Source organism: Triticum dicoccoides, chromosome 3A (assembly GCF_002162155.2).
Source record: "Triticum dicoccoides isolate Atlit2015 ecotype Zavitan chromosome 3A, WEW_v2.0, whole genome shotgun sequence".
Lineage (NCBI taxonomy): Eukaryota > Viridiplantae > Streptophyta > Magnoliopsida > Poales > Poaceae > Triticum > Triticum dicoccoides.
In genome coordinates this window covers 403,162,382-403,186,935 of record NC_041384.1, presented here as the reverse complement: position 1 = coordinate 403,186,935, position 24,554 = coordinate 403,162,382, and the positions used below count along the sequence as shown (strand labels likewise).

General features: G+C 43.6%; 2 protein-coding genes across 2 annotated transcripts; one reads left to right on the top strand and one right to left on the bottom strand.

Moving 5' to 3' along the window:
• Window positions 1-18,762: 18,762 nt before the first annotated feature.
• On the top strand, window positions 18,763-20,405 carry LOC119268324 (thiamine phosphate phosphatase-like protein). The gene is made up of 4 exons (XM_037549916.1): window positions 18,763-18,982; window positions 19,072-19,193; window positions 19,294-19,495; window positions 19,858-20,405. Exons 1-4 carry the CDS (start codon window positions 18,830-18,832, stop codon window positions 20,209-20,211), a joined length of 831 nt encoding a protein of 276 aa, XP_037405813.1. The 5' UTR covers window positions 18,763-18,829; the 3' UTR covers window positions 20,212-20,405.
• On the bottom strand, window positions 19,342-24,243 carry LOC119272347 (pentatricopeptide repeat-containing protein At4g39530-like). The gene is made up of 4 exons (XM_037553854.1): window positions 24,239-24,243; window positions 23,855-24,143; window positions 20,560-23,202; window positions 19,342-19,478 (listed from the first exon to the last, which is right to left on the bottom strand). Exons 1-3 carry the CDS (start codon window positions 24,241-24,243, stop codon window positions 20,695-20,697), a joined length of 2,802 nt encoding a protein of 933 aa, XP_037409751.1. The 3' UTR covers window positions 19,342-19,478; window positions 20,560-20,694.
• Window positions 24,244-24,554: the final 311 nt, after the last annotated feature.

Genomic DNA, 24,554 nt, shown 5'->3' with positions numbered 1-24,554 from the left:
CTTGTCTTCTCCTTTGAATAAATGTTTGCAGATTCCATCTTAGTCTGATGCATGTGCACTCTTATTATTATTCACACCATTCGGCCGTGCAAATGAAAGGCAATAATAACGATATATGATGAAATGATTGAGATGAGGAAAAGCTGGTATGAACTTGACCTATCTTGTTTTTGTAAATATCATTAGTTCATCGTTCTTGATTCAGCCCTTTATGAATGAAACATGTTTGCAATGACAATTAGAGATTATAGTTACTCATGTCATGCTTCATTAGCTAGGAGTTTATAATGGTTTACCTTGCGTGCCAACATGCTTTTAAAATGGTTGTGATGTAGTATGATAGGACGGTATCCTCCTTTGAATGATTCGAGTGGCTTGATGATAACCCACAAGTATAGGGGATCAATTGTAGCCTCTTTCGATAAGTAAGAGTATCGAACCCAACGAGGAGCTAAAGGTAGAATAAATATTCCCTCAAGTTCTATCGACCACCGATACAACTCTACGCACACTTGACGTTCGCTTTACCGGAAACAAGTATGAAACTAGAAGTACTTTGTAGGTGTTGTTGGATAGGTATGCAAGATAATAAAGAGCAATTAAATATAAAGTAGGGGCTGTTTAGATGAAGACACAACTAAATTAGTTTTAGTAAAGAGCTTTTGTCAACAAGAACATTATTTGTCCCTAGGCAATCGATAACTAGACCGGTAATCATTATTGCAATTTTATTTGAGGGAGAGGCACAAGCTAACATACTTTCTCTACTTGGATCATATGCACTTATGATTGGAACTCTAGCAAGCATCCGCAACTACTGAACATTCATTAAGGTAAAACCCAACAATAGCATTAAAGTAAGTCCCCTTTATCCCATACGCAAACAACCTACTTACTCGGGTATGTGCTTCTGTCACTCACGCCACCCACCATAAGCAAATCATAAGCATATTGCAAACCCTACAGCGGGAATCCCTCATGCTTGCGCGACACGGAGAGCATCATAGGACATCACCAATAATAAAACATACAACTCAAACCAATCACGATCATCAAATAGCCATTAGGACAAAACAGATCTACTCAAACATCATAGGATAGCCATACATCATTGGGAAATAATATATAGCGTTGAGCACCATGTTTAAGTAGAGATTACAACGGGTAAGATAGAGGTTACACCGCTGCATAGAGGGGGGAAGAGTTGATAATGATGGCGGTGAAGTTGTTGGTGAAGATCGCGGTGATGATGATGGCCCCCCGTGGCACTCCGGTGCCATCAGAAGCGAGGGGGAGAGAGCCCCCCTCCTTCTTCTTCTTCCTTGACCTCCTCTCTAGATGGGAGAAGGGTTTCCCCTCTGGTCCATGGCCTCCATGCCACGGGAGGGGCGAGAGCCCCTCCGAGATTGGATCTATCTCTCTGTCTCTCTCTGTTTCTGCGTTCTCAGATTCTTCCCTTTCACCGTTTCTTATATTCCCGGAGATCCGTAACTCCGATTGGGCTGAAATTTTAACACGATCTCTATCCAGAAATTAGCTTTCTTGCAGTGAAAGAAGGGCTCCAACCGCCTTATGGGGTGGCCACGAGGGTCAGGGGCGCGCCTGACACCCTGGGGCGCGCCCCCTACCTCGTGCCCCCCTCGGGTACCGTCTCGCGATGATTCCACTTCCCAAAATTCATAAATATTCCAAAATAAATCTCCATCAGTTTTTATTCCGTTTGGACTCCGTTTGGTATGGGTTTTCTGCGAAACAAAAAACATGCAACAAACAGGAACTGGCACTTGGCACTGGATCAATATGTTAGTCCCAAAAATAATATAAAAAGTTGCCAAAAAGTATATGAAAGTTGAATAATATTGGCATGGAACAATCAAAAATTATAGATACGACGGAGACGCATCAGCTCCCCAAGCTTAATTCCTGCTCGTCCTCGAGTAGGTAAATGATAAAAAAGATAATTTTTGATGTGGAATGCTACCTAGCATAATCTTGATCATATGTCTAATCATGGCATGAATATTAAGACACGAGTGATTCAAAGCAATAGTCTATCCTTTGACATAAAAATAATAATACTTCAAGCATACCAACCAAGCAATTATGTCTTATTGAAATAACATAGCCAAAGAAAGCTCATCCCTACAAAATCATATAGTCTGGCTATGCTCCAACTTCACCACACAAAATATTCACATCATGCACAACCCCGATGACAAGCCAAGCAATTGTTTCATACTTTTGACGTTCTCAAACCTTTTCAACTTTCATGCAATACATGAGCGTGAGCCATGGACATAGCACTATAGGTGGAATAGAATATGATGATGGGGGTTATGTGGAGAAGACAAAAAGGAGAAGATAGTCTCACATCAACTAGGCGTATCAACGGGCTATGGAGATGCCCATCAATAGATATCAATGTGAGTGAGTAGGGATTGCCATGCAACGGATGCACTAGAGCTATAAGTATATGAAAGCTCAAACTGAAACTAAGTGGGTGTGCATACAACTTGCTTTCTCATGAAGACCTAGGGCATTTGAGGAAGCCCGTCGTTGGAATATACAAGCCAAGTTCTATAATAAAAATTCCCACTAGTATATGAAAGTGATAACTCAAGAGATTCTCTATATGAAGAACATGGTGCTACTTTGAAGCACAAGTGTGGTAAAAGGATAGTAACATTGCCCCTTTTTTGCGGGCTTCTTTGCCCCCCCCCCTTTTTATTTAGGCTTCTTTGGCCTCTTTTTTTTGGGCAATGCTCTAATAATGATGATCATCACACTTTTATTTACTTACAACTCAATATTCAACTGGATATCTAGAACAAAGATATGACCCTATATGAATGCCTCTGGCGGTGTACCGGAATGTGCAATGATCTAGCGTAGCAATGACATCAAAAAACGGACAAGCCATGAAAACATCATGCTAGCTATCTTACGATCATGCAAAGCAATATGACAATAAATGCTCAAGCCATGTATATGATGATGATGATGGAAGTTGCATGGCAATATATCTCGGAATGGCTATGGAAATGCCATGATAGGTAGGTATGGTGGCTGTTTTTAGGAAGGTATATGGTGGGTTTATGGTACCGGCGAAAGTTGCGCGGTACTAGAGAGGCTAGCAATGATGGAAGGATGAGAGTGCGTATAATCCATGGACTCAACATTAGTCATAAAGAACTCACATACTTATTGCAAAAATCTATTAGTCATCGAAACAAAGTACTACGCGCATGCTCCTAGGGGGATAGATTGGTAGGAAAAGACCATCGCTCGTCCCCGACCGCCACTCATAAGGAAGACAATCAATAAATAAATCATGCCCCGACTTCGTTACATAACGGTTCACCAAACGTGCATGCTACGGGAATCACAAACCTCAACACAAGTATTTCTACAATCCATAACTACCCACTAGCATGACTCTAATATCACCATCTTTATATCGCAAAACTATTGCAAGGAATCAAACATATCATATTCAGTGATCTACAAGTTTATGTAGGATTTTATGACTAACCATGTGAATGACTAGTTCCTGTCATCTCTCTAAATAGATATAAGTGAAGCACGAGAGTTTAATTCTTTCTACAAAATATATGCCCCCGCTCTAACAAGTATAAGTGAAGAAAAAGAGCATTCTACAAATGGCGGTTGTCTAAGTGAAGAGAAACAGGCAATCCAAACTTCAAATGATATAAGTGAAGCACATGAAGCATTCTATAAAGCCATACTCAAAAGATATAAGTGAAGTGTAAAGAGCATCCTATAAATCAACCAAGGACCATCTCATACCAGCATGGTGCATAAAAAAATAAAAACCTAAATGCAAAAGACGCTCCAAGACTTGCACATATCGCATGAACGAAACAAATCCGAAAACATACCGATATTTGTTGAAGAAAGAGGGGATGCCTCCCCAGCATCCCCAAGCTTAGACGCTTGAGTATACTTGAATATTTACTTGGGGTGCCTCGGGCATCCACAAGCTTGATCTCTTGCCTCTCTTCCTTCTTCTCACATCGAAACCTTCTCAATCATCGAACACTTCATCCACACAAAACTTCAACAGAAAACTCGGTAAGATCCGTTAGTATAATAAAGCAAATCACTACTCTAAGTACTGTTGCAAACCAATTCATATTTTGTTTTCGCATTGTGTCTACTGAAATATAAATTTTTCATGGCTTAATCCACTGATATAAATTGATAGGTTCATCAAAACAAGCAAACTATGCATCAAAAACAGAATCTGTCTAAAATAGAACAGTCTGTAGATATCTGAATATTCACCATACTTATGATACTTGAAAAATTCTACCAAAATTAGGAAGAATAAACAATTTGTATAGGAATACAGTGAAAAAAGAATCAGAACCATTTGACGTTCCAGCTAAAAATGTAAAATCGTGCACTATAGCCAAAGTTTCTGTCCTGCACCGTACAAACCATCAAGCAAATGTAAACATCCTAAAGGCAAACCTTGCCACATTATTTTTATAATACAATGAAATTGTACAAGGGGATAATTATTTTTGTTGAAAGGTTTCTGTAATTAAGATTCACAAAGTTCCCATGGGCATGAACAAAGTTCAAGGACGTCCCCCACTTTCACAATGCTCGTCTCTCTCACTTTCACTTTTCTTTTTGAAAAAGCTTTGGGTTCCCCTCTTTATTTTTGTTGTTTTTAAACTATATGCAAGCACTCAACAGAAATAAATGACTCTCTAAAACTTCCGGGTTGTCTCCCTGGCAGCGCTTTCTTTAAAGCCATTAAGCTAGGCATATAGTGCTCAAGTAATGGATCCACCCGGATCCCAAGGTATATCAAAGCCAATTTTAATTAGCAATGATTTTTAATTTAGTAGTGAGCACAAAGTAACATATATCAAGCAATGAAGAAGTCTAACTCTCTTCCTATGCATCGGCATGTCATAAAAGAACAATTCATGCACACATAGTAAAGGCCAATGCATAGTATAAACAGTTTCTTGTAATTTTATCGTATTGGAAACATAGAGAGGTGGAGATATAGTTCCTCTATAATAATAATTGCAAGTAGGAGCAGCAAGCACATGCATATTATATTCATCAAAATCATCATGTGCAACGGTAAAAGGCAACCCATCAATGTAATCCTTAATAAGTGCAAACTTCTCTGATATAGTGTAATCAGGAGAATTCAAAAAGATAATAGGACTATCATGCGTGGGTGCAATAGCAACAGTTTTATGTTTAACATAAGGAACTATAGCAAGTTCATCTCCATAAGCATCATTCATATTGGCATCTTGGCCACAAGCATAGCAAGCATCATCAAAAAGGGATATTTCAAGAGAATCAATGGGATCATAACAGTCATCATAGCAATCATCCTTCGGTAAGCACGAAGGGGAATTAAACAATGTATGAGTTGAAGAGTTACTCTCATTAGAAGGTGGGCACAGGTGATCAATTCGCTCTTCGTCCTTTTGTTCTTCGCTCTCCTCCTCATCTTGTTCATCCAATGAGCTCACAATTTTATCAATTTCGTCTTCCATAGACTCCTGCAAAATATTAGTCTCTTCTTGGACAGCGGAGTATTCCTCAATATATTGTTTAACATAGGTATTAGAAGCATAATTCTAATAACAATATTCAAGTATAGCAAAATTTTCAGATTTTTAAAGAGTAGCATCATACTTTTTAATCAAAGAAGCAATTTCAAAAGTGCCCTTAAAAGCAACAAATTCTTCAATTTGTTGAACATCATAGTAATTATAAACACCCTTAGCATACGAGATACGATTCCACTATTACTAAACTCACATTGATAGGGAAGGTGTTTCTTAGGGTTTTCAGAACAACAAGTAAAATCATATATTTCACATAAATTTCAAGCATAGCATTGCAAACATTGAATTTGACCCCATAATAGTTTCCCTTTTTCAGATATACGGTGTCGCACATAACAAGCATGATCATCTAAAGATTTGACCTCAACTAAGCTAGTTGGGGTTTCGGCACGAGGACAAAGGGATCGAAGATGATCCAAGTAATAAGCTTCAGCAGTGCGATAGATTTTGATTGGTTCTTCAACCATTGGTTCAGTAGGTACAACTATTTTTTTTGGTATTTTGCATTTCCTACCCATAACTAAAGATAGAAAACAACTAAGAACAGCAAATAAAAATTACTTAGTGATAAAGCAAACAAGCACACACGAGAATATTCACCCCACGCTATTGCTCCCCGGCAACGGCGCCAGAAAAAGGTCTTGATAACCCACAAATATAGGGGATCAATTGTAGCCTCTTTCAATAAGTAAGAGTGTCGAACCCAACAAGGAGCTAAAGGTAGAACAAATATTCCCTCAAGTTCTATCGACCACCGATACAACTCTACGCACACTTGATGTTCGCTTTACCGGAAACAAGTATGAAACTAGAAGTACTTTGTAGGTATTATTGGATAGGTATGCAAGATAATAAATAGCAAGTAAATATAAAGTAGGGGATGTTTAGATGAATACACAACTAAATTAGTTTTAGTAAAGAGCTTTTGTCAACAAGAAGGCAATCGATAACTAGACCGGTAATCATTATTGCAATTTTATTTGAGGGAGAGGCATAAGCTAACATACTTTCTCTACTAGGATCATATGCACTTATGATTGGAACTCTAGCAAGCATCCGCAACTACTAAAGATTCATTAAGGTAAAACCCAACCATAGCATTAAAGTATCAAGTCCCCTTTATCCCATACGCAAACAACCTACTTACTCGGGTCTGTGCTTCTATTACTCACGCCACCCACCATAAGAAAATCATAAGCATATTGAAAACCCTACAGCGGGAATCCCTCACGCTTGCACGACACGGAGAGCACCATAGGACAGCACCAATAATAAAACATACAACTCAAACCAATCACGATCATCAAATAGCCATTAGGACAAAACAGATCTACTCAACCATCATAGGATAGCCATACATCATTGGGAAATAATATATAGTGTTGAGCACCATGTTTAAGTAGAGATTACAGCGGGTAAGAGAGAGGTTACACCGCTTCATAGAGGGGGAGAGTTGGTGATGATGGCGGTGAAGTTGTTGGTGAAGATCGCGGTGATGATGATGGCCCCCGGTGGCACTCCGGTGCCACCGGAAGCGAGGGGGAGAGAGCCCCCCTCCTTATTCTTCTTCCTTGACCTCCTCTCTAGATGGGAGAAGGGTTTCCCCTCTGGTCCATGGCCTCCATGGCACGGGAGGGGCGAGAGCCCCTCCGAGATTGGATCTGTCTCTCTGTCTCTCTCTGTTCCTGCGTTCTCAGATTCTTCCCTTTCACCATTTCTTATATTCCCGGAGATCCGTAACTCCGATTGGGCTGAAATTTTAACATGATCTCTATCCGGAAGTTAGCTTTCTTGCGGCGAAAGAAGGGCTCCAACCGCCTTACGGGGTGGCCACGAGGGTCAGGGGCGCGCCTGACACCCTGGGGGGCGCCCCCTACCTCGTGCCCCCTCGGGCACCGTCTCGCGATGATTCCACTTCCCAAAATTCATAAATATTCCAAAATAAATCTCCGTCAGTTTTTATTCCGTTTGGACTCCGTTTGGTATGGGTTTTCTGTGAAACAAAAAACATGCAACAAACAGGAACTGGCACTGGGCACTGGATCAATATGTTAGTCCCAAAATAATATAAAAAGTTGCCAAAAAGTATATGAAAGTTGAATAATATTGGCATGGAGCAATAAAAAATTATAGATACGACGGAGATGTATCACTTGACTTGGCACATGTTCATGCATGTAGTTGAAACAAAATCAACATAGCCTCCATGATATTTATGTTCATGGTGATTTATTCCTACTCATGCTTGCACTCAATGTTGGTTACTCTCAATGCATGTCTATGACGGTTGTCCCTCTTTAGTTGGTCGCTCCTCAATCTCTTGCTAGCCTTCACTTGAACTAAGCGAGAATACTGCTTGTGCATCCACTTCCATAAACCCAAAGTTGTTCCATATGAGTCCACCATACCTACCTATATGTGGTATTTACCTGCCGTTCCAAGTAAATTTGCATGTGCCACTAAACCTTCAAATGATAATTTGTGTTGTATGCCCAAATCGCTCATGTGGCGACTGGGGGCTGTCATTATCTTCCATGCTAGGTGGGTTATTCTCACCATGAGTGGACTCCGCTCATCATTCACGAGAGAATGGCTGGTCACCGGGATGCCCAGTCCCATGCTCAAGTCAAATCAAAATATATTTGCAAACAAAACTCCCCCAGGGTTGTTGTTAGTTGGACGGTACCCGTTGTTCTGGACCAGTCGTGGAATTTGCTTGTTGGTGGCGGCGGAGTATAAACTTTACCATTCTCTTTGGGAACCTCCTATAATGTATCTAGTATGGAAGATACCAAGATCTCTTGGTTGTTATGTTGACAATGAAAGCATACCGCTCAAAATATTATTCATCTCCGTTTTAAAAACTCGAGCTCTGGCACCTATACAAATCCCTACTTCCCTCTGCGAAGGGCCTATCTATTTACTTTTATTGCTGAGTCATCATCCTTTTATAAAAAGCACCACTGTCATTTGTATGCTTTGCTATTAATTGATATTGAGTATGACTGTGACTAGATCTCTTTTGCCATGAATTACAACGTCTAGTCAGTCCTGGATCTTTAGGGGTGCTCTGCGTTTATGTTTTGTGGTCTCAGAAAGGCTAGCGAGATACCATCTTGTTATATCATATCATGATTGTTTTGAGAAAGTGTTGTCATCCGAGATTTATTATTATTGCTCGCTAGTTGATTATGCCATTGATATGAGTAAATGTGAGACCTAAATGTTATTGTGAATATGGTTAGTTCATAATCTTTGCAGAAAACTTGAATGTTGGCTTTACATATTTGCAACAACAAGATCAAACAGAGTTTGTAAAAGTTTTTCTTTATCATTTTCAATTTGTCAACTGAATTGCTTGAGGACAAGCAATGGGTTAAGCTTGGGGGAGTTGATACGTCTCCATCGTATCTACTTTTCCAAACTCTTTTGCCTTGTTTTGGACTCTAATTTGCATGATTTGAATGGAACTCACCCGGACTGATGTTGTTTTCAGCAGAATTGCCATGGTGTTATTTTTGTGCAGAAATAAAAGTTCTCGGAATGACCTGAAACTTCACGGAGAATATTTTTGGAATTGATAAAAAAATATTGGCGAAAGAATATACGAGAGGGGACCCACACCCTGTCCACAAGGATGGGGGTGCGCCCCCTGTCTTGTGGGTCCCACGAAGCTCCACCGACCTCAACTCCAACTCCATATATCCAAGTTCGGGGAGAAAAAAATCAAAGAGAAGGATTCAACACGTTTTACGATATGGAGCCGCCGTCACCCCCTGTTCTTCATCGGGAGGCCAGATCTGGAGTCCATTCGGGGCTCTAGAGAGGGGAAATCGTCGCCATCATCATCGCCAACCTTCCTCCATCACCAATTTCATGATGCTCACCGTTGTGCATGAGTAATCCCATCATAGGCTTGCTGGACGGTGATGGGTTGGATGAGATTTACCATGTAATCGAGTTAGTTTTGTTAGGGTCTGATCCCTAGTATCCACTATGTTCTAAGATTGATGTTGCTATGACTTTGCTATGCTTAATGCTTGTCACTAGGGCCCGAGTGTCATGATTTCAGATCTGAACCTATTATGTTTTCATGAATATATTTGTGTTCTTCATCCTATCTTGCAAGTTATAGTCACCTACTACGTGTTATGATCCGGCAACCCTGGAGTGATAATAGTCGGGACACTTCCCGATGATGACCGTAGTTTGAGGAGTTCATGTATTCACTAAGTGCTAATGATTTGCTCCAGTTCTCTATTAAAAGGAGGTCTTAATATCCCTTAGTTTCCAATAGGACCCCGCTGCCATGGGGGGGGGGGGGGTAGGACAAAGGATGTCATGCAAGTTCTTTTCCATAAGCACGTATTACTGTATACGAAATACATGCCTACATTATATTGAAGAATTGAACCTAGTTCTATGTCACCCTATGTTATAATTATTGCATGATGAATGCCATATGACATAATTATCCATCATTGATCCATTGCCTACGAGTTCGTTTCATATTGATCTTTGCTAAGTTACTTTTCCATTGCCACTGTTATGATTGTTACAAAACTGCTATTGTTACTTTTGCCACCGTTACAGTTATTTCCATACTGCTTTGCTACTAAATATTTTGCTGCAGATATTAAGTCTTTCAGGTGTGGTTGAATTGACAACTCAGCTGCTAATATTTGAGAATATTCTTTGGCTCCCCTTGTGTTGAATCAGTAAATTTGGGTTGAATACTTTACCCTTGAAAACTATTGCGATCCCCTATACTTGTGGGTTATCAATGTATTATGGAACGAGTAAAGAGACTTGCCAATAACGAGATTGAACTAGGTATGAAGATACCGACGATCGAATCTCGGGCAAGTAACATACCGATGGACAAAGGGAATTACGTATGTTGTCATAAGGTTCGACCGATAAAGATCTTTGTAGAATATGTAGGAGCCAATATGGGCATCCAGCTTCCGCTATTGGTTATTGATCAAAGAGGTGTCTCTGTCATGTCTACATAGTTCTCGAACTCGTAGGGTTCGCACGCTTAACGTTTGTTGACGATATAGTGTTATATGAGTTATATGATTTGGTGACTGAATGTTTGTTCGGATTCCCGGATGAGATCACGGACATGGAGAGGAGCTCCGGAATGGTCTGGAGGTAAAGATTGATATATAGGACAATACTATTCGGACACCGGAAGAGTTTCGGAGTGCACCGGGTAGCCATCGGATCGCCGGAAGGGGTTCCGGACACCCCCGGAAGGTGTATGGGCCTAATGGGCCAAGGGGAGGGACACACCAGCCTACAAGGGGGCTCGTGCACCCTCTCCCTGGCCGGCCGGCTCTAGGGGAAGGAAAGGAGGAGGGTTGGCCACACCTGCCTTTCCTCCTCATGAGAGAAAGGAAAGGGGGGCGCCACCTCCCCCTGCCTTCTTCCCGCACCCATACAAGGAAGGGGGCACGGCTAGGGGCAGGAGCCCAACTGGGATTCGGCCCCACTTGGGGTGCCTCCTGGCTGCCTCCCCTCTCCCCCCACCTATATATATGTGGGAGGGGGCGCCACACATAACCACGACAATCTCTTAGTCGTGTGCGGCACCCGCTCCACAATTTCGTCCCTCGGTCATATTTTCGTAGTGTTTAGGTGAAGCCCTGTGGAGATAGCATCACCATCACCGTCACCACGCCATCGTGCTGCCAGAACTCATCCACTACTTCACCGTCTTGCTGGATCAAAAAGGCGAGGACGTCAGAGAGCTTAACGTGTGTTGAACGCGGAGGTGTCATACGTTCGGTACTCGGTCGATTGGATCACGAAGAAGTTCGACTACATCAACCGCGTTAACAAACGCTTCCGTTTATGGTCTACGAGGGTACATAGACACACTCTCCCCTCTCGTTGCTATGCATCTCTATAGATAGATCTTGCATGTGCATAGAATTTTTTTTTGTTTTACATGCAACATTCCCAAACAACCCTAGTTTGCAAATCTGGAACCCTAGAATTCCAGCAACGAAATTTGCTAATAGAGGGAGGGAGGCAGCTCACCTAGGGCCCGACTAGCACCATTTGGCAGTAGCTCAACGAAATTTGCTCCAAATATGGCAACGATGAAATACTTTGTGATGAAATTGTTGTGTCCGCACAATCTTCCTCCTCGTAGCGGGTGCCCCCCTGCCACGCCGGCCAGCCATCATGACTAGCTCTGTCCACCACACCTTGTCCCCACCACTCCCTCGACACACCTTATCCCCACCACTCTTGATGTGACCCCATTTCTAGTCGCTAAAAATATGATTAACAAGGCCAGCCTGGGAAACTCTGAAAGGTATGTAATTCCTGCCAGACGCAATGAGGAAAAGAAACTGAAGGAAGGTACTATTGTGCGTGGCAACGACAATAAAAGAGTGAATTGAGAGCCAATTTTGTACACAAGGACCAGACGTCCACACATAATTCTACTAGACATTGTTCGCATTGGTGCACCAGAGGACGTCGAGCTACTTTTCAAACATGCAAACACATTTACCTGCGCATGCAAGGAAAGAACTCTTGACCATAGGAGAAAGCTAGTTTTGTTTTGGATGTTTGTGATCAGCTTGCCAGATATTAAATTAGTTAAGTCTTGTTTAGTTAGATAACAAAAGAGTCTTTTGTTTTTTCTCTCTCTTATTATTTGGTCAAAGTACTCGGTTGTTAGATTGTTACGTGGGTGTTAGAGTCCAGGTTGGTTTCAAAGTCGGGAGAGAGTCGGGCTTATCCCATTGTCTCGTGCCTGCGTGCATGATAATATAAGGAGGCAGTTCCTCATGTAACGGGGAGATTGTTTTTGGCTGTTGAAATAGAAACCAGAAGCCGGGGTATCTTCCCTTGGCAACGAGTGATTTCGTGTGATCTTGTCGAGAAGCTTTAAGAATTGCTTTGTGTTTTTGGTGAGAAATTTGAGACGCTGTCTCTAATTTGCTGCTGATTCTTGGAGGATCATCCACGTACTTATTCATCAAGGTGTGTGTGTGTTTTCATGATGATTGCATCTACAAGATCGAGAGCGTCATGTGACTCGGGTGATATTGTACCGTGAAACATCGGAAAAATTATTCGCGCCATCATTTTTCTGTTGACGATCGCATCAAGTGGCATTCAGATCAAGGTTGATGACAGTAGAATTTTTCCTGCTATTTGATTCAATTGTTTGAAAGATGGTGAACTCGCAGCATGAGAAATATGATCGTGAGGAGGGCGATGAACTTCCGAAGGACCTGGAGATAAGTGATGACTTGTGTATCCATCTGATGTCGATCAAGGGAGCCAACAAGAAGCTTGGGACCAGGGTTGAGGAGTTGTCTGTAAATATTATGGGCATCGAGGATAGGTTGAACGAGCGTTTGACTGCCAGCGACCGACAACGCACTAATAGTCTGCAGGTGATGACTGAGAATCTTAATCGGCTCACCGCAGCAGTTCAACGTCTTCAGGCGAGAGATGTGGCACCCCGACAGTCCCGCTCACCACGACAGCGTCATGACTGCGACAACGACGATGATGGTGATTTTTCTAAGGATTCTGATGCCCGTGGAGGCTTACCTCACCGACCACGGCATGATGCTGGGGCTCACCGCCATGTTGGGCGGCGCCGTGATTATGATGGCAATGGTGCCCACGAGGATGATGGTTTGGGTCGAATCAAGATAACCATACCTGAATTCTCGGGACGTTGTGCTGGCCGGGAGAAATATTTGGAATGGGAGATGCGCGTAAATCAAAATTTTGATGGTCATAACTACTCTGAAGAGAAGAAGGTTCGTGTTGCATCAATGAAATTTATAGAGTATGCTCTTGTATGGTGGGATAATAAAAATCGTACTCACGAGCGACCAGCGACATGGGCTGGCATGAAGCGAATCATGAGGGAACGTTTTGTACCTGCTTATTACACACGCCAGCTTCACAATAGACTCTGGCGTCTGGTGCAAGGTACAAACTCAGTTGATGAGTACTATAAAGATATGCAAGTTTTAATGATCCGTACAGCTGTGCGTGAGTCTGCGGAGGTGACCATGGTACGTTTCTTTGAGGGGTTATAGGAAAATATTCTAGACCGTGTGGACTTAACGCAATATAATGATATTCATGAGTTTCTTCATCAAGCGGCGCGTGCTGAACGTTGGGTATTGGAGAAGCAAGCTTCAGAGACTCGTCCAACTTACAATAGTGGGCGACGTGGTTCTTCTCCTATTGATGGTGGGTCCAGTGCTAAACCGACTCCTTCTTATAAGTCAGGAAGCATTGAACAGAGCAAAGTGGCGGTTGCACCAAAGGAGGTTTCTCAGGTTTCATCTAATGCAACTTCATCTCATCATCGTAATATTATTTGCCACAAGTGTGGAGGATGTGGACACATGAAGCATGAATGTTCCAATCAACCAAGGACTACTTCTTGATGCGGAATATATTTCAGAATCTGAAGATGAGACGCTTAAGTTAGATGATGGAATTAAAAGAGGTCATGGTGATACCATACTATGTTATCCTCAAGATAATCCTGATATGGAGAGTTTGCTAGCACATAAGGTCCAGCGAGATGACAAGACCATTGTTGAACAAGGACAGCGACGGAGTATTTTTCAAACTGCATGTACCATCAAGGGAGAAGTGTGCAAACTGATAATTGACGGCGGCAGTGCTAGCAACATGATTAGTAAGGATGTGGTGGAGTCTCTTTCATTGCCAACATGGGAGCACCCAAAACCATATTATATGAAGTGGATCAATGATGTGGGCAAAGTGAAGGTTACTCATAGGGTTAAGGTCCCTTTTTATGTTGATGGCTATGTGGCTATGTGGATAAAGTGGAATGCGACGTTATGCCACTGCATGTTTGTCATTTTATTTTGGGGCGTTCATGGCAGCATGATGTTAATGCTCTTCATCATGGGTGAATAAATAGGTACACTTTTATACATAAGGGTGAGTTCTATGCTATTATTCCTAAGGATGCAAAGAATATAAAGTGTATTGTTAAAATATTCAAGAACAAATCTCCAAGGTATAGGACGAAACCGAGAACAGTTTTCTTTCAAGGAAGGAAGGATGATGTGACCCTATTTCTGATCCTAAAAATATGATTAAAAAGGCCAGTCCAGGAAACTCTGAAATGTATGTAATTCCTGCCAGACACAATGAGGAAAAGAAACTGAAGGAAGCTACTATTGTGCGTGGCAACGACAATGAAAGAGTTGAATTGAGAGCCAATTTTGTACACAAGGACCAGACGTCTACACATATTTATACTGGACATTGTTCATGTTGATGCACGAAAGGACGTCGAGCTACTTTTCAAACATGCAAACACATTTACGTGCGCATGCAAGGAAAGAACTGTTGACCATACAGGAGAAAGCTAGTTTTGTTTTGGACGTTTGCAGCTTGCCGGACATTAAATTAGTTAAGTCTTGTTTAGTTAGATAAGAAAAGAGTCTTTTGTTTTTTCTCTCTCTTATTATTTGGTCAAAGTACTCGGTTGTTAGTTTGTTACGATGGGTATTAGAGTTCAAGTCGGTTTCAAAGTCAGGAGAGAGTCGGGCTTATTCCATCGACCCGTGCCTGCGTGCACAATAATATAAGGAGGTCATTCCTCATGTAATGGGAAGATTATTTTTGGGTGTTGAAATAGAAACCAAAAATCGGGGTATCTTCCCTTGGCGACGAGTGATTTCGTGTGATCTTGTCGAGAAGCTTTAAGAATTGGTTTGTGTTTTTGGCGAGTGATTGGAGACGCCGTCTCTAATTTGCTGCTGATTCTTGGAGGATCGTCCATGTATTTCTTCATCAAGGTGTGCGTGTTGTTTTTGTGGTGATTGCATCTACAAGATCGCGAGCGCCACGTGGCTCAGGTGATATTGTACCGTGAAAGATTGGGAAAATTATTCACGCCATCGTTTTCTATCAATGATCGCATCACTTGCCGATGGATCCGGAGCCGCCACCGCCACCATGCCCACCATGCCCGCGAGAAAAAGGAGAGGGATAGAGGGCGAGGGATGGGAGTGAGGGCCGGCCCAGTCGCTTCGGACAGAGCCATTAACGGTCGTTAACGGCGCGTCGTCACAGCTTTCAAACCGTGAGGGATTAGCCACGTCAAAATGCGCTCATAAAATGAATCAGTGTTTTTTGCGAACGTCAATTCTTCGGTTCGGTGCAAAATGACAAGTATTGTAAAGTGGTGGTTTTTCGCGAGTTGTGACACGAAAATGGTGATTCTGTGCATTTCACTCTCATTGAAAATACTATGGTTCAAGAGGAGTTTTCCAAGATCAACCTGACATTCAGCGGCTTGATAAATTTGAACACCCTGGAGGTAACATTCACACATGAGGAAGAAATTAAGAAGGCCCAAGTAAAGCATCCTAGCATAGAAGGGATCAAGCAGAAGGTCCAAAACGGAAAAACTAGAAATTTTGCTATGATGACCAAGGTATGCTTTGGTTCGGCACCCGGTTATGTGTACCTAAGCAAGCCAACTATAACTGCAAATACTTCAAGAAATGCATGAGTCCTTGTATTCCATCCACCCCGAAGGTACCAAGATATACCGAGACTTGAAGGAAATATTTGGCAAGGTATGTGAAAGGGCATTGTATCTTACATTTCTTGTTGCAATGTAGCAACAAAGTCAAAGATGAACGCCAAAGGCGCCGATGGGTTGCTTCAACCCTTACAAGTCTCGCAATAGAAATGGTACAATGTCTGTATGGACTTTATCATCGGGTTACCCAAGTCATCCAAAGACCATGACTCCATATGAGTTATTATGCATGACTCACCAAAATGGCTCACTTTATTCTAGTGAAGACCACTTACTGGGTAGAACAATTAGCTCAGATATACATGTCCAAAATCTTAAGCCCCCATAGAGTACCCAAGTCGATTGTATCATACTGAGGCTGACAGTTAACCTCATCATTATGGCTCCGTCTCCTTTGGGCCTTGGGAACTAAACTAAGGCACAACACAATGGACCACCCTCAAACGGACGGGAAGGCGGAAAGAGTGAACCATATACTGGAAGGTATGCTTAGTTATTGTACATTGACTTATGGTGCTGAATGGGAAGAAAACTTGTTATATGCAATATTTTCCTACGACAACATTTACCATCTCACCATTCGAGGCATTTTATGGACACAGATGTCCTCCCCTCAATTCGTCCCAGACATGAGATGGTCAGTTCCAAGGTAGTTCCAAACCATTTGAAGTTCATTTTACCCAAGATTATTTCGGAGTAACGGTCAGCTCTTGAGTTGTTTACTCTTGCATTATTGACACGCTGGTTCACTCTTCGGGATACGAACTCCCTTAGTGCTTGTTTTCTTAAAGCAAGGTATTTTCCTATTATTGATTTGTTGCAAGTAAAATTGGTTAATGCATCATCACATATTTGGAGAGTTATTCTTGAGGGAAGACATATTCTTGCTCAGGGCCTGGTCCTGAGAATTATTGATGGACATTCCATTGACATTTGGAGGCACAATTGGCTCCCAAGGGATTATAATATGTGTCCTATCACTTAACTCTATGATAAATCCACCTTAGTTTGTTAGGGAACTCATTTATTATAATTTCGCGTCATGGTACCAGGAGAAGGTACAAGAGACGTTTTTTTTTGCCTATTCCTCTGTGCACCAGACAGTTGTCACATGTTTTTTCATGGAGAACTTGACAAGAAGGAAAAAAATTCTGTTCGATCGTCCTATTGCATGTTGGTTGCAACAAAACATCATCGAGAGGCTTAGCTAGAAGGTAATGTTGATTCTTCAAAGTCTGAAAGGGACCAAAAAACTTGGACAAGAATTTGGTTGGTTCAAATTCCTTCTAAGCTAAAAATGTGTCTGTCACGACAATCTCTACCTACGGCGGATCTCCTCCAACACCTAAGTATGTCTACAACGAACGCTTGTGAGTTATGCGTAGCTGAAGACTCGTGAAGACACTCACCTCTTGAATGTAACATGTCAAGGTGTGTGTGGGCTTTAGCGGATCCTAACTTGGTTGAAATCTTGAGCACCACTAGGGAGCCAAACGCGAGGAGATGGATATTCACTCTATTGGAAAGCCTGCCGCATGATGATTTTCTTTTGCTTCCGGTGATGCTATGGGCTATCTCGCATGCTCTTCGAAAGGCACTTCATGAGGAGGAGTTTCAGAGCCCGGCTGCAACACATATGCATTCATACACCACTATCTTTTTGATCTGGCTATATCGGTGTCTTCAGCAGTCCCCTGCCAGGTGTTCGTTATGCTGAACCTTTTAAACCCATGGTGCATTGGATTCCACTATCTGCAGGCTTTGTAAAAGTCGATGGAGGAGTGGCCAACACTACCAACATGAGATTTATTAGCGTTGTGTGTAGAAATTTAGAGGGAGTGTATCTCAGTTCTTCGGCAATTTCTTTCTCTAGTATGATTGATCCTCCCATCCTTAAAGCATTGGCTTGCCGAGAAGCGCTCGCTCTAGCTTTAGATTTAATGCAGGCCACAACCCCCTATTGCAAGGGCGTTATTGATGACATCAACAAGGGCACAGGAGAAAGCTATGGTAATATCATTCACGAGATCAGTTTGTCGGCCTCTAATCTTCGGGCTGTATCTTCATCTTTGAAGGGAGAAAATCCGATATCAAGGCACATAGTCTAAGCATGATCTACGTCTTTCTAAAAGGTGCCACGTGTGGCTCGTTCAGCCTCCTGGCCACAATTGTATCCCCCATAAACATTGTCGATGTTCAATAGAGTGGAGTGTGTTTAGCCCACAAAAAAGGCTAGCCAAAGGAGGTGTAAACTTGCACAAAATTGTATCGGTCAACTCTTCTGATGGAATACTAATAAACTTTGCGATGAACCATCTTTATCGTGATGACAAAGCACCATGCAAAGGCGAAGGCAAAGGCAGCCAATCGAGTACAGACAACAGTTATGCTACGGCGAAGGGCGAACAAAGCGAATGGAAACACAAACACACGAGAGAGGTCACAAGTGGCGGTGTGGAAGCCTTCCCAGGTCATCAGCTGCCACACGGCTGTGGCTGCTATAAAAACACACCGAGAGTCCGAGACGCCGCCACCAACAAACAAACAGAAGCCACGCCGGAGTCTCGTATCGCAAACGTCGGAGGCAGGAAGCACCATCCGCCGTCTCTTCCCGGAGATGGCCGCTCCCGCCGCCGCCGCCGTGGTGGTGCTGTTCGACTTCGACAAGACCATCATCCAGTGGGATAGCGACGACTGGGTCATCACCAAGCTCGGCGCCGCCGACGCCTTCAACCGCCTGCGCCCCACCATGCGCTGGAACTCCCTCATGGTACGAACAGTCGAACACGATACGCCCACACACCCGCCTAGACACGCATGGCGCTTCTCCCGGCTGAGTGGGGCCTTGATGTCTTCCAGGACAGGATGATGGGGGAGCTCCACGCGCAGGGGAGGTCGGCCGACGACATCCGCGAGTGCCTCAGGAGCGCGCCGCTCGACGCGCACGTCCTCTCCGCCATCCGGACGGCGTCGGCATTAGGGTATGAAATGGACCGATGCCGATTTGCCGATGTGTTCTTGATTTCCCCACGCGGCCGGGTGGTTGGATTGGATCTTGATGGTGGTAGGTGTGCGTCGCAGGTGTGATTTGAAGGTGGTGAGCGACGCCAACTCCTTCTTCATCGAGACCGTCCTGGAGCATCACGGCGTCCTCGGCTGCTTCTCTGAGATCAACACCAACCCCGCGCGCGTGGACGCCCAAGGGAGGCTCAGGATCTCGCCGTTCCATGATCCCACCAGCTTGCCCCATGGTTGCAGCCTGTGCCCTGACAACATGTGCAAGGTATGGACAGTAGGATGGCAGATCAGTTCACGTGTTAAAATCACAGATTCACTCGATGCACGTGGGTGATGGAGACAAAAGAAACAATTTATGTCACTCGGTATATATAACGATGTGTTCTGCATTTAGAGTCTTACTCCCTCCATTACAAAATAGATGACTCAACTTTGTACTAACTTTAGTACAAATTTAGTATAAAGTTGGGTCATCTATTTTGAAACGGAAGGAGTATTAGGCATGATGTATTGTCAAACGATTGATAAAATATTGTGTGTGCTGAAACCTCAGTGCATTTACTCATCTGAAAAGTGGTGAAAACCGACCTTGCCACCCATGAACTAAAGTTTCACTTGCCATTGCAGGGCAAGATAATCCAGAGGATTCAAGGGACAGACAGTGCCAAGAACAAGCACTTCATCTACATCGGTGATGGGAAGGGGGATTACTGCCCCTCTCTTAAGCTAGGGGAAGGGGACTATGTCATGCCAAAGGAGAATTATCCCCTCTGGAGTCTCATCAGCAGCGATCCCCAGCTTATCAAAGCTGAGGTTCATCCATGGTCTAGTGGCGAGGAATTCGAAAGGATCCTGCTTAAGCTGGTGAACAAGCTGATCACCTCACATGCACAGGGGTCCCAATTGGACTACAAATGTGACATGAGCAATCCAATATCAATGGAAGTGGGTCACCATCAGACTCTCCCTATCCCAAATTGATCCGTAACCATATCCTAGTTCACGTTACAGGCAAGATTGCGTGACCATTTTCACATGCCTCACCAAGGAACTGTCCTCGGTCAGAATTCATCCTAGTATATGATGTAACAAATAATTGCACTGACTATGTCGGTGGATTTTCTGCACATTGCGTCTCTTATCAAACTGCAGGATAGCATATGTGATTAAATTTAGAATCAAGACTTGCCCATCAAACTCTACAGGCAAGTTCAGGGACCCAACAGCATGTTTAAATGAGATAAAACAGTCAACAGTGTAACAGAGTGGTAGTGATCTGCTAATGCAGGTGTGGCATTTTCAGTAATCATATTTATAAACAGGATTTACCTTGGCACTTTGTATCAGCCTGCAGAACTAGCCATATCTACTTCAAACCAGCTCCTGGTCTCATAGTTTATGTATGGGCACGGCCCATGGTGGCATTTCAGATTGTGGGAACCGAATGCACGTTGTAACAAATTCTTAATATTTTGGACATCCATCTTGCGACAGGAATACATGAATCTGGCCATTGACTTCAATCCAGCTACACCCTGGTTCTTTTTTTACTCCATGATCTAGTAGCATATTCCTAAGTCTTGTAACATCACTCCACCTTCCTAAATCTGCATAAATGTTTGATAACAATATAGAAGAAGAAACATCCTGTGGATCTAACTCTAACAATCTTTCTGCTGCTCTCTCAGCAATCTCGATATTTCCATGTATCCTGCAAGCTCCCAAAATCGTCCTCCATATGGATGAATCCGGGATCAATGGCATCTGATTGATAAGAGATTCAGCCTCGGCTAGTCTTCCAGCCTTGGACAGAATATCAATCATGCAAGCATAGTGCTCCATCGTAGGAGTGATTCCATAGACACTACTCAGCAATTGAAAGTACTTCCTTCCCTCGTCAAGTAATCCTGCATGGCTACACGCTGAGAGAACACCTACAAATGTGATATCATCAGGCCTTTTCCCATCATCTACCATCCGTCTGAACGTGTCCAGTGCCTTGTACCCATGACCATGTTGAGAATAACCACAGATGAGTGTATTCCATGCAACTTGATCACATGTTTCTGACTCATAGAATAGCATCTCAGCATCCGTTATGTTCCCACACTTCACATACATGTCAACTAGAGCACCAGAAACAACTGAGCTGTTCCAGCCAGACTTGATGGCCCATGAATGAAGTTGGAGCCCACTGCCTAAGGATGCCATATCAGAGGAAACACTCAATGAAACTGCTAGTGTAGCATCATTAGGCCTTTTGTTTTCTTGCAACATTGAACGGAAACATTCCATCACCTTCTCAGCTTCATCCGTTTTAGCATATCCTGACATAATCACTGTCCACGAGAAAGCATCTCTTTCTTCCAGTCGATCAAAAACCAGGCACGCACTTGTAAAGCAGCCAGATTGCGCATACATGTCAAGTAGCATTCTTGAAACATCATTATCGCTTTGCAACCCACTTTTCAGAACACATGCATGAACCTGAGTGTCATACATCAGGTTCATCAAGCTAGTGCAGCATCTCAAAACACCAACATAAGTGTATTTGTTGGCTGAAAAGCCTTCGCACTTCATCTGCTTGAAAATCCTCAAACCCTGCTCACAGTTGCTTCCACTATAAAATCCGGAGAGAAATGTGTTCCATGAAAATGTGTCAGGCTCATGCATAAGATGAAAAGCAACTGTTGCATCTTGAGCAGCACCAACTTTCACATACATATTTAGAATGGAATCAGCCACTAATTTTGGCATAGCCAGCCCGCTTTTCACAACATACGCATGAGCACAGCGACAAAGGTTTGCATCACCAGTCTTTGATGCAACACCAGCAATGCCCACGAATGTATATTGGTTTGGTTTGACTCCCATGTCTGACATCTTTACGAAAAGATCAAATGCTTCCCAGGCCATACCATGTCGACCGAAAGAAGAGATCATGGCACTGCAATGCACCACATCAGGTTCATCTATCCTGATAAAGACTTGATAGGCCTCTTCAGCAGATAGACATCTCGAGTACATCTCAACAAGGCAATTGTTCAGCACGTTATCGGTTTCCAGCCCTCTCTTGACCACCAATGCATGAAGAGCCTGACCAGACTTTGCAAGGCCGAGTTCCACACAACACTTAAGAAGAGTAGGCACAGTATACTTGCTTATCTCATCACCAAATTCGGACAACTTATGGAAAACATGCATGGCCTTTCTGTAGTCGCCCTGCCGAGCATACTCAGTGAGCAGAGCATTCCATGACATGTCGCTTCGTTCGGGCAAGCCTAGCAACACGGTCTCAGCAGCGTCCACCTCCCCATGGATCGCGTAAGCTTGAACAAGGGACGAGCCAACGTAGGGATCATCCAGACCTTGCAACTTAACCACCTGACCATGCACCTGACGCGTAAACTCGGAGTGTGAGCTCATCACCGAGCAGGCCTTGAGCACCGAAGCGAGCGTGAACCCGTTAGGCGCAAGACCTTGTTGGTTCATCTGACAAAACAGGTCCAGAGCCTCCTCGGCATCTCCCGCGGCGGCGTAGGCGGATAAGAGGGCGGTCCAGGCGACGACGTCTCTGTGTGGCATTCCGTCGAACACCCTTCGTGCGTCCGCCAGGCGGCCACACTTGCAGTACATGTTGAGGAGCGAGTCGAGGAGAAACGTGTCCGGCTGCCGCGCGGAGCGGAGCAGCCGCGCGTGGAGCTCCTGTCCGCAGCGGAGCGCTCGGCGGACGGCGCAGTCCTGCAGCGCCGCTGCGTGGGACCGGAGCTCATCGGCTTCAGGGAGGGGGCGCGAATTGGGGTGGGAAGGAGAAGAATGTGCTGCGGGTCGCGTCGGCCGTGGAGAGGTGCCGGTCGGCGACAAGGGAGGAGCGCGGTGGTAGGAGAATGGGCCGTGGAAAAGAGCGAGGGAAGACATGAATTTGGCCTGCGAGAAGGCAAAAGAGTAGAGTGGGCAGTGGCCACGAAGACGCTTACAGGCAAAGTTACCTAAGAAATTGACCAAATCTCTATTCCTAATGTCTTATTCCTAATGTCTCAGTTGATAGTCTCTGTTTCGGGTTTATTTTTGTCCGTGGTTTTTTTGGTATCTCCTCTCACCTTCGCTGGGTTTTTTTCGTAGATTTTTTTTGTCTCCTCCCCCTACTTTATCGGTTTATATTCGCCTCACACAACGAAAAAAATTGAACGGATCAGAACTTTTCATACTGACGCAAATTATTCAGTAATATCTTTATGTAAAAGAATCAATCACAATCAATCTCTAAAGATCAAATCTAAATTCATTAGTCTTCATAACGTTTGTTTCCTTGCGAATCACGTCCATAACTTTCTTTCTTTGTTTGGGCAGAAACTGTTTGGTAGCAGAGATTAGCAAGCTTCCTATGAGCGTAGTAATAGGAAGTATTCTTTTTCTTGATGATTCGTTTCCATGCATGATGATAGTAAATTAGGCCAACATTCATCAATATTTATCAACGTCATCAATCGTATCCATTCCTACCTTAAGGGAATCTGCTCGCTACGTCTTGTTTAAGGGGATCCGCTAGCTACTTCGTCGTTGCACGTTATTTTCACAAGCAACTCCCCTAAGAAAACACAGCGCCCTACCTCGACTTCCCTACCTGGCTGCCGCCGCCGCCCACCGATCTCGCCGCCTCCCGGCGATCCCCTCCTCCCTCCCGCAGCTCGAACGACCCACTTTTTTGGCCACGAGCACTGCCTGCCTCTTCACCCATGCGTCGCCCCTCCTCTTCACCATAGCCACAAGCACCATCCGAGGCGGAGCCGCGGCGCCTCCACAGATGCGGCGGAGACACCATATTCAGTGGAGACGGCGGTGTAAATCTTCTCCCACTCTGCCCCTTCCCCTGGTTACCGGCCTGCTCCACCTCCCCTCTGCTTCGTGTGGATCTGCTCATGTGCAACAGTAAACTTTATTTAGGTAGAACTATTCTTCTAGGCCTTTTTTTGTTACTTACAAATTAACTTTTTGAGCCAATGCTTACGGCATGAACTATTACCTAGAGTTCCTTAATCAATCTGCTTGTCCATCTTTTCATTTGGTTCAATTACTATCAGCAAGAACGCATTGTGAAACCGTTAGCTTATGAATGTGTGCTCTTCCTGCAATAATAACATTTGCAATATAAGGGCCGAGGCACACCCATGCATCAGGATGATGTGCACCACGTGGGAAGTAATACTAATATGGCCTAAGTGGATAATGAAATATCCAAAGATACACTTGACTGGATCAACTTTTTTCTCTGAAATTGTTCCTCATGATGCGCGGATGTAGATGCTATATTTTTAAAATTTCAA